This window comes from Myotis daubentonii, chromosome 1, assembly GCF_963259705.1.
Source record: "Myotis daubentonii chromosome 1, mMyoDau2.1, whole genome shotgun sequence".
NCBI classification, from domain to species: Eukaryota; Metazoa; Chordata; class Mammalia; order Chiroptera; family Vespertilionidae; genus Myotis; species Myotis daubentonii.
This window is the reverse complement of record NC_081840.1, coordinates 52,560,631-52,577,212: the sequence shown is the minus strand read 5'-3', so window position 1 is coordinate 52,577,212 and position 16,582 is coordinate 52,560,631. Positions and strand designations below refer to the sequence as shown.

Sequence of the window (16,582 nt, the reverse complement as noted above, 5' to 3'; positions counted from 1 at the left end):
TCATTCAGGAACAGAGGGACCGAGTGAGACTCGTGCCAGCAGCCACGGCTGGGAAACAATCGGTCCCCGGGGACCAGGCCAGAAAGTCGCCACGCCTCCTTCAAGCCCCTGGCCAGGAGGAGCTCTGTGATTTATGTTCCGCAGCTTCTGGGTGGCTCATGCTAATTCCTTCCTGCATACTGTTTGCATAGTGACGAGTGTTTTGACACTTGGCACTATTATCTTTCATTTTTCTTGATCCATGCAGTGAATGGATCCATAACATCGCCTGTTTTTAAGGAAACCAGACTGCGATTTAGAGAAATTGTTACCCGGGTAAAACCTCAGAGGGCGCAGGTGACCACACCTGGGTTAGGACGTTCCTATTGCTGGCCCTGCGCCCTTGGCTCATCAGTGGGACCTGGCTGCTGGCCCCGCAGGCTGCCCCACAAGGAGGAAGCCAGAGACCGTGGTTTTGCAGGAGCCCGGTCTGCTCACCTCTGTCCCAGGGAACAGCCAACATCTTTAAAAGAGGAAATACGTAAAGGTCACTTTTGTATGTCTTAACTCTGGGGACGGTGGGAACCAGCTTCAAAGCAGGTGAGAGTACTTTCCCAGCCTTTTGCCGCCCAACCGTGTGATGTCAGTTCCACTTTTCTTTCTCCAGATCCTGTGGCCATAGAGGTGGGGGAACAAAGGAAAGAGCTGACAGTTCTCTGCATGGGAATCTGGTCTAGTTTGGAGGTGTGAAGAGGCACTAATGGGAATGGTTATTGGAATGAGAGTTCTTGACCTGAGCATGTTCATTAAAAATTTTTTAAATGGCGTGGTTTCTACAGCGTAGGGTTGATTTCCTCATCATTTACGGAAACAAGGGAGCAGCAAAATGGGAACGTTGAGAGGTTTACTTTCAAAAATAACAAGCTTTCTGGGAAGGGAGCAGCATAGCACGGTGGGCACGCGTAGGAGCTGCGGGCTTCCAGCTCGAGCCTTGGGTTTACCTTGGAGGGGTCCCCACAGCGAGGCAGTGCTCCGGGAACCGCTTGTTTATGGCCTGTCTTCAGAAATCCTGTCCAACCTGTTGGACACGTGTGTGTGCTGACAGCAGCCGATTTTAACCATTTGTAAAGCCATCTGGTCTGTCAGTGACAACGTGAGTCTAACCGGGTGTCGTGCCCCTGCTGCTTTCCTGCCCCCACCCCCCCACCCCCCGAGTTTTCCTGGTGACGCAGAGCTGGTCGCACAGCCGGCAGGGTGGGTCCCTTCCTCCAGCCAGCAGCTGCTTGAAGGGCTGACTGCACCCAGGGGGATGTTGGGCTCTCGAAACAGAACTTTCACTTGCTGGTCAGAAGATTAGCTTAGACGGCGGCCATCATGGTGAAGGAGGTGGTGCCTTACAAATACAAGGGAGGCTCTTTTTATCTGCTGGGAACTGAGAGGATCCAGGGAAACCGGGGAAATTTTCGTGAGAGTTTTTTTAAGGAGTGGCGTTAAAAAACAAAGGCAAAAACATAATTAAAAGCGTGTAACCCAGGGCTCTGTTTCAGAGAAGCTGCTGAAATGCTGTTTTTATGATATACTGCAGATTCCCGCCCCACCCCAAATCAGGGTGTGTGGATGTGGCTAACCGCCCTGGTTGGCAGGTATGGCTCTTCATTTTCCTCCTCTGGGGGGATTTGTCCCTGAAGATGCCATCCCACTTGGGAGAACATAGTAGCCAGTGGCTGAGGCACAGACAGGGAGTCAGAGAGCTGGTGCAAGTCCTAGTTGTGCAGCTCTTGGCTACCTGTGTGACCGAAACATTGCTACACACTTAGAGCATGTTTCCATTCATGTATGGAGTTCTTGACTGCGTGACTGAAACATTGCTACACACTTAGAGCATGTTTCCATTCATGTATGGAGTTCTTGACTGCGTGACTGAAACATTGCTACACACTTAGAGCATGTTTCCATTCATGTATGGAGTTCTTGACTGCGTGACTGAAATATCGCTACACACTTAGAGCATGTTTCCATTCATGTATGGAGTTCTTGACTGCGTGACTGAAACATTGCTATACACTTAGAGCATGTTTCCATTCATGTATGGAGTTCTTGACTGCGTGACTGAAATATCGCTACACACTTAGAGCATGATTCCATTCATATATCAGAACAAGGGTAAAAGCAAGGCTTAGCAAGAAACAAGTAGGCTAGGGGGGTGAGGGCATGTGCGGGGGGGTGGGGGGGGCGAGGGTTGGCCGAATGGGAGGTCAATGGGGGGAAAAGGAGACATATGTAATACTATGTGTAATACTTTAAACAATAAAATAAAACTTAAAAAAAAAGAAAGAAAGAAACAAGTAGGGCCAGTCTGAGTTGGGTTACTCCAAGGCCTAGACCTTTTTTTCTTTCCTTTTTTTTTTTTAAATTGGGATAACATTCATATAACATAAAATTCACCATTTTAAATATACTTTACTGGTTTGTATAATTCACAATGTTGGGCAACCATTACCACTGTCCCAAGTCCAAAAAATGTCCCTCCCCCTCAAATGAAACCCTTACCTTTGCTTTCCCCTCTTCCCCCACCCTGGCAACTACTGGCCTTTTCTTCTTTCTGCATGGATTTGCCTGCTGGGGACGTTTCAGGGCAATGGGGTCATTCCATATGTCAAGGCCTGAACTATTGAGCATGTTGCCTCTGGGGAAGAAACACTTGACCTGTTTAGGTGCAGAGTATTTTTATCATAGTTACTTTTATCCCCAGTGTGAGTATTTCTATAAACTTGTTGTGTGGCTTAAATGAGCACCTATTGTCAATGCATTCTGTGAGCAAGAGTGAGGTATTTTATTAGCATAACTTTTGTCTTGGACCTGTGTCTGAATTCCAGGCCACTCAGAGAGTAAATTTAACTATTTAAAGGGATGTACAGTGACTCATTTCACGAGGAGATTGTGAAGAAAATCAGTCACATTTTTAATCTTTGTAATCACCGATTTATAAGTCTGAGTGAAAGGGAGCATCTTTTAGGTGGTTGTATAAGCAGGAAAATCATCAGTAGGGCAATGAAAAACAAAACAAAAGCAGAATGTGAACAGAACCTTCATTAAGCGTGACACGGTTATACTTGGTGAGTCATGGCAAGTTATTGACAATGGGGGAGAGGAGGAGCTGAGAACACTGCTCCATGGCAGGAAGTTGCTGTCTTTAGAGATGGTCCTCAGCTCGGGAGGCGGTGGCAGGAACATGGGAAAGTGATCTGAGGTGAGTTGACGGCATTTGAAGAGGAAATGGAAGCATACTGGTTGAGTAGAACTTTTGTTGGAATTCTTAGTTTAATTCCATGATTGCCTCATATTGCCCAGTTCTTCAAGCTCATTCTGGAATTCCGGACTTTAGATCTGGCAGAGACCTTGAAATTAGCGAGGCTGACCACTTCAAGTTCCAGAGGAGGAAACTGAAGGCAGATGGAGGTCAAATGACTTGCCGACCGTGCTCATGCCGTAAATTATTAGCAGAGTCTGGTCCAGAATCCACATCTTCTAACAAAAGGAAATGAATATTGACCTCTGCTCCTCTTGGCTTTGGAATCAGCTCTCCCTTGAACTGCTTGGGGTGTTGGTCATAAGCACCACCTACTGCTTTGCCTCATTGACTCCCATCTCTCATGCACAGCTCCCTAGTCAAACACAAGCACACCAGCACGAACACAGACAGACAGACAGAAAGGGCTTATCCAGCTGTTGAACCAGTGCAGTTCTGAACTGCAAATACGTGAGGAAGGAATGGTGTTGGCCCTGGGGAAATGCAGGGAGGGGGTTTTGGGAAACTGATGTCATTCTCAGAATAGGGGCTTGGAAATGATGCTTTTCAGTGCTCACTCCCCCTCTTGGACCAGTCAGTAGGCAGAGGCAACGGGGAGGAAGGAAGCATCGCTGTCCATTCACGTAGTGAGGTCAGCTTTTTCAGGTGTTTATGTCTCACCTTTCTTTTGGATTTTCTGGCTCTTTTAGAGGAGTATTACCTATTATACTTTCTATAAGGATGTGAATTGAGCTCAGAGAGGTCAAGGGCTTGCAGAGGTCACGGTGTGAGCTGTCTGCGAAGCCTTCAGTAGCACCTGTGTCGCCTGACTCCCAGTCCCCGGCACTGGCGTCACACCAAGGAGTGTAAAGGACTCCACAGTTGGCCCTGCCATCTGAGCAGCCTCTCAGCCCAGACCGCACTCCTCAAAGTGGGAGCCGCAGACCAGCATCCGTGACACCACCAGGGAACCCATTAGAGCTACAGGGTCGGACCCTGCCCCATCCTTCCTGGGTCAGAATGGGCGTTTATTTAACGAGATCCCCAGGTGGGTCCTACGCTTATTAAAATGCGAGAAGTCATGGCTCAGAGGCCTGAAGCTATGAAATTCACAGACAACGAGGGAAAGAGACGAAGTGAGTGCCTTATGCCTAAAATATATGTTGTTTCTATTCCAAAATAGTTTACTGTTGCTCAGATGAGGGGAGAGTTGAAGACACAGTACAGGGGACCTGGTTCTTCACACTTCAGAGTGAGAAAGGGTCTTGTGATGTTTGTGAGATCGGTCCTCATTGTGGGAATGAAAGCGGACGTCCGCAGTTGTGATGGTGACAAGGTGGTCACCCCCCAGCAGATGACCTGACCCAGGGTACTCTGTGCGTACCCATCAGCTGAGCTCCTGCAGCCTTAGCACTGGCGTGTGGGGCGGCCAGTGACACGGAACCGACAAACCCACATTCCATTCCCTGGCCTCCGTGCCTCAGATGTTTTCACTCATTCAGCAGAAAAGGGAGACAGAAGGGAAACAAAAGCCGGCTGAGGCAGAGGCCTGGTTAATTAGTAAGACGTGATGTGTCTGTGTCGCGTCTGCATGAGGACACGCCCGGGGAGCCCTGTCCCATGAGGTTACTTGTTATCCATCAGGAGCAAACCTGTGTGAGGTCCGGTCTGTGCTCCTGCAGGAAAAGCTACCAGACGCTCAGGTGTGGCCGTGCATGAAGCTATGGGGGGGTTTCTACTTGTCGTGGATGCGTTTCTCTTGGCCCCAAGGGATGCTGCGAGCATTTCTAAGCGTGGGTGGTAACTCTTGAACATGTGCCTGTTTGTAAGCAGGTCATTATTTGCAGTGAATGGTGGTACTTGGCAAAGACTGGGGTTTTGGTTATTTGTGTGTGTGATAAAGGTATATGTTCTTTCCCCACCCCCCTTAAATCAGTAATTGGAGCATATGGTTAGAAATCGCCTATTTCCGAAGTTGTGGAAATTTAGCCATTCAGCACGTTGAAACATGCTGTTTGTCTGTTTTGGGAGAATATTTTTAATTGCCATTAGTTTACCAGCCCATCCTCGACTGGGTTATGGGGCTACATTTAAAATATATATATATATATGTTTGTATTGGTGTTTTTAAAGAGAGAGGAAGGGAGAAGGAGAGAGAGAGAAACATTGATGTGAGAGAGAAACATTGATCAGTGGCCCCCTGTATGCACCTTGACCAGGGAGCGAACCCACAACCTGGACATGGGCCCTGACCAGGAATCAAACCAGTGACCTTCCAGTGCATGGGACAATGCCCAATCAACTGAGCCACACTGGCCAGGGTAGAGCTACATTTTTTTTTAAAAAAATATTTTATTGATTTTTTACAGGGAGGAAGGGAGAGGGATAGAGAGTTAGAAACATCAATGAGAGAGAAACATCGATCAGCTGCCTCCTACACACCTCCCACTGAGGATGTGCCTGCAACCAAGGCACATGCCCCTGACCGGAATTGAACCTGGGACCCTTCAGTCCGCAGGCTGACGCTCTATCCACTGAGCCAAACCGGTTAGGGCAGAGCTACTTTTTTAACGGATTAGCCAACCAAGAAACCTCACTTGCCCTTGAAATAGCAAGGGGTCATCTAATTTCTGCGGTACAGTTGTCCTGAAGAGACCGTTCAAAGATTTCAGTCTCTAGCCCTAACCGGTTTAGCTCTGTGGCTAGAGCATCGGCCTGCAGACTGAAAGATTTCAGTCTCTTTTTGAGAAACCTAGGCTTGATGTTTACCCGGTAAAGATGTGCACTTTGCTATATGAGGCCAAGTTTGAGGATGTGGGTGAGCCGTGCAAAGCCCTGCCCCTTTGGGAAACGCATGTGGGCTGCATTGGCCTGCTGGTAAAATAGGGGCCACCGTATGAGCCACCACCTCATTAACTAGATATTTCCAATAGCTTCACATCAGGTAGCTTCATCCCCCTTTTGCAAATGAGGAAACTAAGGCCCTGTGAGACCAGGCCGGCTGAAAGGCCCCAGGACCAGAATCGAGGTACAGCTTGAATGAGACTGCTTTTCCTTCTGCGCTGTTAGATATGCATTTTAGGATTAAAACTGCAGAGCCCATTCTTGAGATGATTCATGTCTGTGTTACTCGGGCTGGGAGGTGCGCACGTGTGCTGGGTGGCCAGGGAGGAGAGTGCTTGGCAATGCTCCAGGGTAGAAGTGGCACATTTTCCCGGAACACCAATGACTTGGTATCGTAATATAAAAAGAGACACAGTAGAATGAAAAATGTTCTGGTGTCGAATGCTACATGTACGCATTTTTGAAGGAGAAACCCAGGCCTTGGAGACAGTTCTCTGCAGTCCGTGGATGTCTCTCATCGCCCCACATTTACTTCTCTGCCTCAGGGTTGCTGGGTGGAGGTTTGGAGCAGCGCTTCCTTAAGTGCAAGTCCGGGGCCATCTGGCCCTTTCCACTCTCCCAGCTATATGTGGTGAAAAGGAATTTCTTAACTATGTCAGCCAGCGTGGGAGAGTTGGCGCCGTGCTCTGTTTGTACAGCTGCTCCCTGGGCTCGGGGCTGCCATCTTTCAGGCCGCGCGTATCTGTGAAGGTGCCGGGAAGGGTTTCTGGGGGCTGGAGGAGGTGAGCACGGGGCAGGGGAGGTGGTTGTCCTCCAAGTACATGCCTGTGGCCATGGATAGTCACATTTTTCAAAGAAAACAATATATTTTTTTAAAAAAATTTGATATCTGTTGAATTTCCATAGTTCAGAAGTCATGAGAGGGTTTGCAATGGAATCCTTGCCTCTACTTCTCTCCATAACCCGAATCCCTCCCTCACACCAGTCAGTGTTACTTATGTAGCCAAGTACACACATCTTTATCCCTCCTACTCCCTTCTTATACATACATATGTCATAGTCTGTTTCTTGCATTTTCTTCACTTTCTTTTCCTTTTTTTTTTTAATCACACTAATATAACATGTAGCTAATGCCTGATTAATTGGCATTTAGTTTGTTTTTAATCTTTTGCTCTTATGGTGCTGTAATTAATAACCTTTTTTATATGTCCTTTTGCACACATGTAGGATGAGTGCTAGAGGAAACGTTGCTGGGTCGGAGACAATGCACATTATCGTTTTGATGGATGCTAACAACCTGCCCTCTGGAAGCGCGTATCAGTTCCTGGCCCCAGAGCAGGGCCTGAGAGAACCTGCCTCCTTACACCACCCACACACTGTTACCCAGCCTTTGGCCTTGACTGTCGGGTGGGTGCAGAAGTCATTTCAGTGCAATTGTAGGGGATGGTCTGACCTTGAAAAAGCATGGAACACAGCACATCTGCTGCTTTTGTCTCCGCGGTGCTGACCCAGTGAGGTGCCTTCAGCCTTTTAGAATGAGTGGCAGAAGAATTGAAATTGCTGTTTCTTAACTACTTATGACTGAATAATAGTTAAAATGTTAAAAAGCAAATCAATGTAATCCTTTTAAAAATAGGTATCACATAGGTATCACATGACATGCTAACTGAGTGGTTAGAAACTGTGCTCCTTATGATGGGACCTCCTCTCTAGTCTCAGGACAGGCAGGACAAGATCGAAGAGTCGCTGAAGTGCAGCGCCAGCAGCTTAAGTGAGGTCAGCAGTTGTCCCCAGTGACCTCCTGTCCGAGCAGATCTTGACCAGCTCTGGCCTTAGTGGCCTCCGCTGCCTTTGCCACATTCATGAGACACACTGTAAGCGTTTGGAAGAGACGATGCATAGATCAAAGTTCCAAGTTGCAAGGGCTTTTGGAGATCCTCTCAGCCAGGTTTCTTTTCACTGGGAAGTCGTGGAGTAGAATTGCATGAGGGACTTGCCTTGGGCGAAGGGATATGGTTTTGAGGTGTTTAGATTCCAGGACTGCTGCAGGTGAGTCAGGGGTGGTTTCAGAAAGAGGAAGTTTGTCCTCTGGGCTTTATATAAAATAGTGGACTGGGTGCATGTGGCAGGGTGGGGACAGGGAAGGGGTTCGGGAAAGGACTGTCAACAGAGGCTTAAGTTAATTTATTTGTAAGCATAATGTGGTCTACCGCACTATGAAGGCACAAAGAGAAACGTGTTACAAACGGCCAAAACAGGACTGAGCATCTGAGCACACGCAAGCTCCTGCTCTCTCGCCCTGGGGAGCTGGGAGCTGGGAGCTGGGACTGGAGCCGAGCCCTGTTGGTCACACTGAGGGATCTTCTTGCCTGCTCAGTCCTCTCAGGATCAGAATGTGTCCCACAACTTTCAAACCGAAAATACCAAGTTCTAAACATCAAAACAAAGCATGAGCTCCTTTGTCTAGTGTGTCAGGGTGTCATTTAGGCCCCAGTCCAGGTTAAACCAGATCCGGTTTTGTGTCCTTGTCCTGTTCTTGTAGTTTTAGATCTGTGTTCTTGTACATTTAGGTCTGTGGTCCATTTTGAGTTAGTTTTTGTGTTTGGTGTAAGTAAGGGGTCTGATTTCTTTCTTTTGCACGTGGATATACTAGTATATATCCATTTGTCATAGCAGCATTTGTTGAAGGCTGAAGACTTTTTTCCCCATTGAATTGTCTTAGCCCCTTTGTTGAAAATCAGTTGATATGAGGATTAATTTTTGGGCTCCCAATTCTATCCCATTAATCTGTATGTGTACCCATTTTCCAGTACTACCCTGTCTTGATAACTGTAGCTTTGTAGTGTCTTCTAACTAGAGGCCTGGTGTACAGATTCGTGCCCTGTGGGGTCCCTCGGGCTGGCCTGCACCCTCTCACAATCCAGGACCCCTTGGGGGATGTCGGAGAGCTGGTTTTGGCCCGATCCCTGCAGGCCAGGCCAAGAGACCCTAGTATGCATATAAGATCGTTGGTTAATCTCTTCCCGCCCTCCCCACTCCCCTCTTTCCTCTGAGATTGTTTCATCAGTCTATTCCATGTTTCTATGCCTGTGGTTTCCGCTTCTGCATTGAGCGTCTGCCCCCTGGTGGTCAGTGTGCATCATAGTTACTGGACGGTCAGATGGTCGCTTAGGCTTTTATATATATAGAGAGAGAGAGATGGGAAAGTTAGGGCAGGAATGAGCAATCTGACTTTGTCTTTACCTGGTCTGACCAGTTATTGGATTCTTTAGATCCCTCTCCAAGCTTTCTGCCACACATTACTTCTCCTCGTTCATCTTGTTGGTTTAAGTAGGAGATGATATCCAAGAAGTGCCGAGAAATCTCAGCTGCTGGGCCCCTGAGTTCTCCTCGCCATGTCCGCTAACTGTGTTCTGACTCAGTAGAATGTATAGAATTGAACATTTAGGTTGCGAAAAGATGCAGTGGTTTCTGAAACTCTTTACTTGGTTAAGTTCCAGATAATACAGCTTACTGTACTGCTAAAAGATTTAAAGATCTTTCTGAACAGCTATGCAAGCAAGCAAGCAATTCGGCAGCTAGCTCTCCCAGGTGGGCTGTGACATAACCTTTGAGCTAAACCTCGCCCTCTCTGGGCCTTCCTTTTCTTGCAGGCATCTGCATTGCTATTTCGTGAGCATTCGGTATGCTAATCTGGGCATCGTTGTAGTAGTGGAGAAATGAAAGGTGAGAGATCTGCCGGGAGAGGTGGAATTCTGGACAAGGCCACTTATCATCACTTCAGGTTACTGAGCCAAAAAAAAAAAAAGATAAGTCCATGAGACATCTGGGACTAATAAGAACCATCCTGCTATTGCTACAGTTCCTTCTGTTAGGACTTGTGTGCAGCACAGGCTCATTTTCAGTGTCTAGCACAGTGATGGTGAACCTATGACACGCGTGTCAGAGGTGACACGCGAACTCATTTTTTTGGTTGATTTTTCTTTGTTAAATGGCATTTAAATATATAAAATAAATATCAAAAATAGAAGTCTTTGTTTTACTATGGTTGCAAATATCAAAAAATTTCTATATGTGACACGGCACCAGAATTAAGTTAGGGTTTTTCAAAATGCTGACAGGCCGAGCTCAAAAGGTTCGCCATCACTGGCCTAGAGCTTGCACTATGAGCTATATTGTAATTAAAACACATTTTAGTTTCTCAATTGGTGTTAGACATTATAGAAATCTATACACAGAAACTGTCCTTCACCAAGAGCTTCTATTAAAGGGCCCTGCATATGGTGAGCGGTCAGGGAAGTGAACCCACCGGGGGCAGTGGCCACAGGTTATGGAACAGGTTGTGGATTCAGTCTGCCTGCATGCATTTCCTTCTTGGTGTCAGCATCCTCATCCTCATCTTCTTCAGCTGCCCGTTTGCCTGTAGCTGCCTCAGCCTCCTCATCTTCATCTCCATCCTCTTCCTCACCATCACCTTCCTCTTCCTCCTCCTCCTCCTCCCCTCCTTCTTCCTCTTGTTCACCTACCTCCTTGTCAGCCTCCTGCTCCCCATTTTCCTCATTAGCGTTCCCACCCATTCGCAGGTGCGTCTCTTCCATTCTCTGCCTCCTCCACAACGTCCTTCTCCTTTAAGTCCTTGGTGGTGATCTCGGAGCTGGTGTCCACGGCCGTGTCTGACATGGTGGGGCACGCCGGGGATCCTATGCAGCGGATATTTTTTTTTAAAGCGAGGGTTGGAGGACTCTGGCGAAGAAGCTGCCGGAGTCTGCGGCGGCGGAGGAGGCGCGCGGCGGAGGTGGTTGCAGCGAGCGGAGAGGGAGCCACGGGAACAATGCAAAGATGGCTTTTCAGAGCAGCCAGGGGCGAGCCCTCAGCGTTTACCTGAGCATCTCCTAGCTCACTCTCCAGGGCCCTTCTGGCTTCTCTCTCTTCCTTTCTCGTGCACACAAGGGCCTCCTCCAGACGGCAAGCACTTACACAGGCAAGGGCTAAAGCTTCCTGTGAAGAGCCAGATTGGTAAGTTCCTCAGGCTTCGTGACACCACAGGCCTTGTGGTCTCGGCCGCAACTCCTCACTCTGCTGTGGTAGCAGGAAGGCAGCCATCGGCAGCGTGTCCGGGTGTGGTGGTGTTCCAGTAACACTGCATTTTCCGCGCAGGTGGTGGGCTGGACTTGGCCTGTTGGCTGCAGTGTGCCAGCCCCTGGCTTACGGAATCGAACCCGTGACCCTTCAGTCCGAGGGCTGAAGCTCTAACAACTGAGGCCAACCAACCAGGGCACGTCATGGTTTCTTAATACATGCCAGCTGTCCTCCGAGCTGGGGACTGCCCCTGACACTGGTTTCCATGTTTTGCACAGAATGTGGAGGTTCTGGCCAGTCGGAGCGCCTCACAGCAGGCCCAGGGGGATGCCGAGCGGCGCGTGCAGGCCCTGGAGGAGGAGAACGAGCGGCTGCGGGGCAGCCTGGGCGAGCTGGAGCAGAGCGTGGCGCGGCTGCAGAGGCAGGCTGCTGACCTTCAAGGCGACGAGGCCAAAGCCAAGGACACGCTCAGGAAGTACGAGGTGAGGGGGGCTCGCGGATCCGCCTTCCTGTGTGAGCGGTGTCAGCAGCGGGAAGGGGTGCGTTGCCATCATTTAGTAGGAAAGGTCCAAGCACTCGAGACTGTGTCCTCTCTGCACACCATGCTGTTTGTTCCCCCACAAGTGGTTTGAATGGGGGCTGAGCTTCTAGTGAGGCCTGGGAGCAGGGCGGATGAAGGCAGGGTGGGGCATGCATGGGTAGGCACAGGAACCCTGCCCACACAGATGGCAGACAGTAGACACGCTCAACGTTTGGAGCCGCCCCATCCCCGAAAAGGCCATCTCAGCAGCACCCTCGGGTCTGCTCTCTCTCATCACCATTTATTCTCTGTTAACACACAGTTGATGGTGTTTGAAGTCACAAACCAATTTAGCAAACCAGCTCTGGTTTGCCGGGTTTCTAGAGGTGGGGGGCTGTTCTAAAGAGACAGGCACTGAGGGCCGCTGACAGTAAAAGAGGGGACAAAAGACATGTAAAGGGAGATGCGCTCCAACAGAGGCTCCCCTAAGGTCAGAGTCACCTGGAAGCCTTTTCCAAGACTCTGGGTGCCGGAGTCGGTTCCCTCAGTACCTGCTCCAGGGGCGAGGCTGGATATCGGTGTTTTCCAAAATCCATCCCAGGTGACTCAGGTGTTCACGTCTGGCTGAGCACGGAACTGCAGACAGGCACACGCATCCAGGAGCACGGCTGTTGTGTGCCGCCTTGGCCCAGGACACGGGCTGTGGCTGTGTCTCCTTCACTCCCCTCCTGCACCGAGCCAGCCGCATAGCCACAACACATCTGAGCACACCTTGACCCCATGTTTTGTCGTAGGGGGAAATCCGACAGTTAGAGGAGGCCCTCGTGTGTGCAAGAAAGGAAGAAAAGGAAGCCACGGCAGCCAAAAGGGCCCTGCAGAGTGAGCTGGAAGAGGCTCAGGTAAACACGGAGGCTGTCATCTCCATCCCTCACACAGGGAGCCCGAGAAGCAGAGGCGGAGGGATGTGTACAGATTGCCATTGGCCCTCGCCTCCCGGGTAGCTCCTTTGTAGTAACCACTGACCTCAGAGTGTCCACCCAGACCAGCGGGTCTTCCCTGGAGGGCATTTGGCGGTGTCTGGAGAAAGTTTTGATTCTCACACGAGGGGAGATACCGCTGGCATCTAGTGGGGAAAGGCCAGGGATGCTGCTGCACGTCTTACAGGGCACAGGCCAGCCCAACAGCAATGAAGGGTCTGGCCCCAAAGGTCAGAAGTACCGGGGTTGAAAAACCCTGCCCAGCGGGCATGGCTCCACCTATGAACCGGGAGGTCCACCTATGAACCGGGAGGTCCTGGTTTGATTCCTGGTTGGGGCACATGCCGGAGTTGTAGGCTCGATCCCTGTGGGGCATGCAAGAGGCAACCGGTCAATGATTCTCTCTGATCTCCCTCTCCCTTCCTCTCTGAAATCAATAAGAATGTATTAAAAAGAAAAGTGCTGATCTCGACGTTAGAGAGCTTGACAGCTTTCCCGATATAAACGTGACCTGTGAGAGAAGGCGGGCAGGGCTGTCCCAAGGCCCCCTGGCGTTGATTGGTTCTCTGGCAGAAGCCAAGTTTCTCTCTCCTCTGGGCAAACAGACTCCAGCGAGTGCAGACCTTGAAGATGGCTTTGACAGGAGCCGGAGGAAGTCCTTCCCTTGAAACTAAATAGCTATCTCCATCAAAATCAGTAGGTTCTTAGAAAATTAGCTTTTCCCGCTGGAAGGTTAGAAAGCTTGATGGAGGTGCGTTCTAAATAAAAGTCTGCCCTGAAGTTCTACGTGGACTTTGCACAGTGACCTCCATGTGACCCAGGTGTCTCCCTGCTCTCGGCTTTAAAGAACCAGCACCAACCACCCCTCAGGCGAGCCCCTGAGAAGGTGAAAGCCCCCGAGAAGGTGAAAGCTCGGGTTTTTGAGCAGTTGTCTGGGAGGCGGTTGTTACAGTTTTCCATTAGGAGCTCGAGGACAGGTGGGGGAGGGGCCGTGAGAAGTGGTGAGAGCTGCCCGCAGGCAGCACCCAGATTTGTAGGCCTCATGGCAGCTTTCCTCTCCGCACCCAGTACCCAGTTTACCCCTTGGGGTGGAGGAGAGGAGCCAGGAACTAGGATTCTCTCAGGTCCCTTAACTCAGGGCCCTCAGCCTTCAGCGGTCTCCACCTTCTTTCTGGCTTTTGACAGAGACCTTGACTTTATATATAATAAAACCCTGTTTGTTTTTTCCCCTGACTTTGGTGATCTCAGTGTCCTTGCTTTGGATCTCTCTCTCTCTCTCTCTCTCTCTCTCTCTCTCCCCCTCCCTCCTTTCCTTTCCTTCCTTCCTTCCTTCCTTCCTTCCTTCCTTCCTTCCTTCCTTCCTTCCTTCCTTCCTTCCTTCCTTCCTTCCTTCCTTCCAGATCTTTGTTACAAACTCTTGTTCTGTTTGGTTGATTTTGTGTGGATGGCCATTTCCCTGTGCTCCTGTTTAAGACTTGTGATAGCTGCAGCCCAGCCGCCAAAATGTGGGGTTTCAGTCTGTGAGCCAGTTGGGGACAGAAAGAGGAGAAACGTTAGTCCTCTATATGGACAGAGATCTGTACCTCGTCTCACGCTCTCACGGAGCGCTGGGCACAGCTATTACAGGCCCTCAATCGCATCGTCCTTTGGTGTTTCACACGGAAGGAAGTCGTTCACCAGCAGCGAGTCCAGGCTCCTAGTCAATCCAGGGGAGAGAACAGATGACGGCCTCAAGGCCTACAGATAATGCAGCCACTGCCCCCCGCTCCGCCCCCCGCCCCCAGCTCTGTCCTTGCCTTGGAAGTTATCCCTCACCTGTTACTTGTGTTTGGGCCTGCTTTCCCATGTGGGGAGATGGTGCGGATGCTTCGTGCAGTGTGTGGCCATCCTCACACAATCCAGCAGGGATTTAAGAAGGGCCCGGCCACCTTATCTTTGTTAACCTGAATTATCTGGTCTCGAAAGTTAGTGCTGTGAAACGTTAGTGCACCGTCACCCTGAAACACTACGGCTTCTCTAAACTCTGGAAGCAGATAGGCAGCTCCTCCTTCTGCATGCCTCTTCCCAAGGCTGGCCCTGCAGGGGCTTAGCCCGGGGAGGGAGCGTTTTACATGTCAAAACCTCCTTGCCTTTAGCGATCTGTTGCACCTTCATGAATAATAAATTTATCAAGTTGATAAATTTTCCCCAAGTTTAGACCCTAGTATTAGTCAAGGGGCTTGTATTGCTGGTCTTGGAAATATAGTCACGGTAGCTACAGAGCATTTCACTCCTAACTGCCAAATGCAAAGTTGCCATTTGGGACATGTTTTCTCAGCAGTGATGTGTCGGAACATTATTTCTTAAATAACCAAAGAGGAAAAGCTAGAGAGATGTGCTAACCAGCATCTCTAAACTTCAGAGTATATTAGAATTACCTGGGTCACTTTCAAGTGCAAATTGGTGGGCCCCAACCAATGAGTTTTATTATATGCCTCACAGTGAGTCTGGGTTATGAGATCTACCCAGATAGAAAATCAATTCCTCGCCTTTACAGATCTTACTACCCTGCAAGAGAGGCAAGCATACAAGAAATATTTAAAAATTAATTTAGCGAAAACTATTCTTCTAAGAAAATGTGTGTGTGTTGAGGGGGTGGGTGTTGGCCGGGCCCCAGCCCTACAGCGTGTGCGCCTTGGTCTCCAGCGGTGCAGGAGAGCAGAGTTGGGTGGATTGAGCCAGGGGTGGAGCCGAAAGGCACCCATCACCTGGAGGTTGAATAGAGCCAGGGGCTGACTTGTCTGCTGACTGGAGCCCTGGGATTGGGATCCAGGAGGAAGAGAAGGAGAGGTTGGGGAGACCTTAGGTGCATGGGTTGAGTTGGATCCTGAAGGTTCTATGGAAAGCCGTTGACTGCCCTCTGTATTGGTACTGTTGTTTTTCAAGAATTCACATCTTGAGATACATGTTTCTGAGAGTTTTCTCCCACACAATGGAACCATACACCGCTGACCTTACCCTGTGTGCCCCCCTTGGCCCTAACACCACTGAATCAGCCACAGGCAGATCCCAGGCTCTGACCCCGTCTCTGGTGTGTGCCCAGCTGGGCTGTGGTGGGAAGCACTCCTGCTAATGGTCCCACGCTGAACTTCTGATTACCTTTCCTTAGCACCTTTGTTTCCCCCCAGCCACTTTTGTTGACTTTGGATCCCCACAGCAATTAACTCCAGCAGCCGGCTGGGTTGGCTGATTTTTTGCATGTAGCCAGAGGGGCAAAGACGCCTTCCCAGGTGGCTGTTTGGCCCCAGGTCAGGTGGTTGGCCAGCAGAGCTGTTCACATGCAAACCAGCAGTGCCTGAAGTGATTTGGGAGTGTTTTCAAGATGCCTGAGTTATTGCACGTGACAGCAGCTTGTAAACTGTGAAGCACTGTAAACCTTTGGTGTGCAGCCTCTACAGGGACACAGACTGAGCAGGTCCTCAGCGGTACCTGCACTAACCCACTCAGCCCTCAGCACCTCCCGACATTGTCCGGAGGACCCCCCATGTGTGGGTCCTGCTTCCCCATTCTGAGCTGTGTCTCTTCTTGACATCCTCACACCAGTGGTCTCATCCCTCAGCCATTTACAGAAGCCGCTGTGACCTTCCGGAGATACCTTAGGGCAGCGGTTCTCAACCTGTGGGTCGCGACCCCTTTGGCGGTCGAATGACCCTTTCACAGGGGTCGCCTAAGACCATCCTGCATATCAGATATTTACATTGCGATTCATAACAGTAGCAACATTACAGTTATGAAGTAGCAATGAAAATAATTTTATGGTTGGGTCACAACATGAGGAACTATATTTAAAGGGCCAGAAGGTTGAGAACCACTGCCTTAGGATCTTGTTTTAGAATTGCATGTTTTTCATATGAG

The 16,582-nt window shown here is 49.7% G+C and overlaps 1 protein-coding gene across 4 annotated transcripts in view; it reads left to right on the top strand.

Moving 5' to 3' along the window:
- The window catches only part of CGNL1 (cingulin like 1), a 154,896-nt gene that overhangs the window by 110,764 nt on the left and 27,550 nt on the right, over positions 1-16,582 (top strand). For 3 of the 4 annotated variants that reach the window (XM_059700025.1, XM_059700016.1, XM_059700033.1), the window contains exons 9-10: positions 11,470-11,673; positions 12,506-12,610. In XM_059700025.1, coding sequence (XP_059556008.1) covers positions 11,470-11,673; positions 12,506-12,610 — 309 coding nt within the window. The remainder of the gene's footprint in view (positions 1-11,469; positions 11,674-12,505; positions 12,611-16,582) is intronic. The other variant, XM_059700043.1, reaches the window with a different exon arrangement.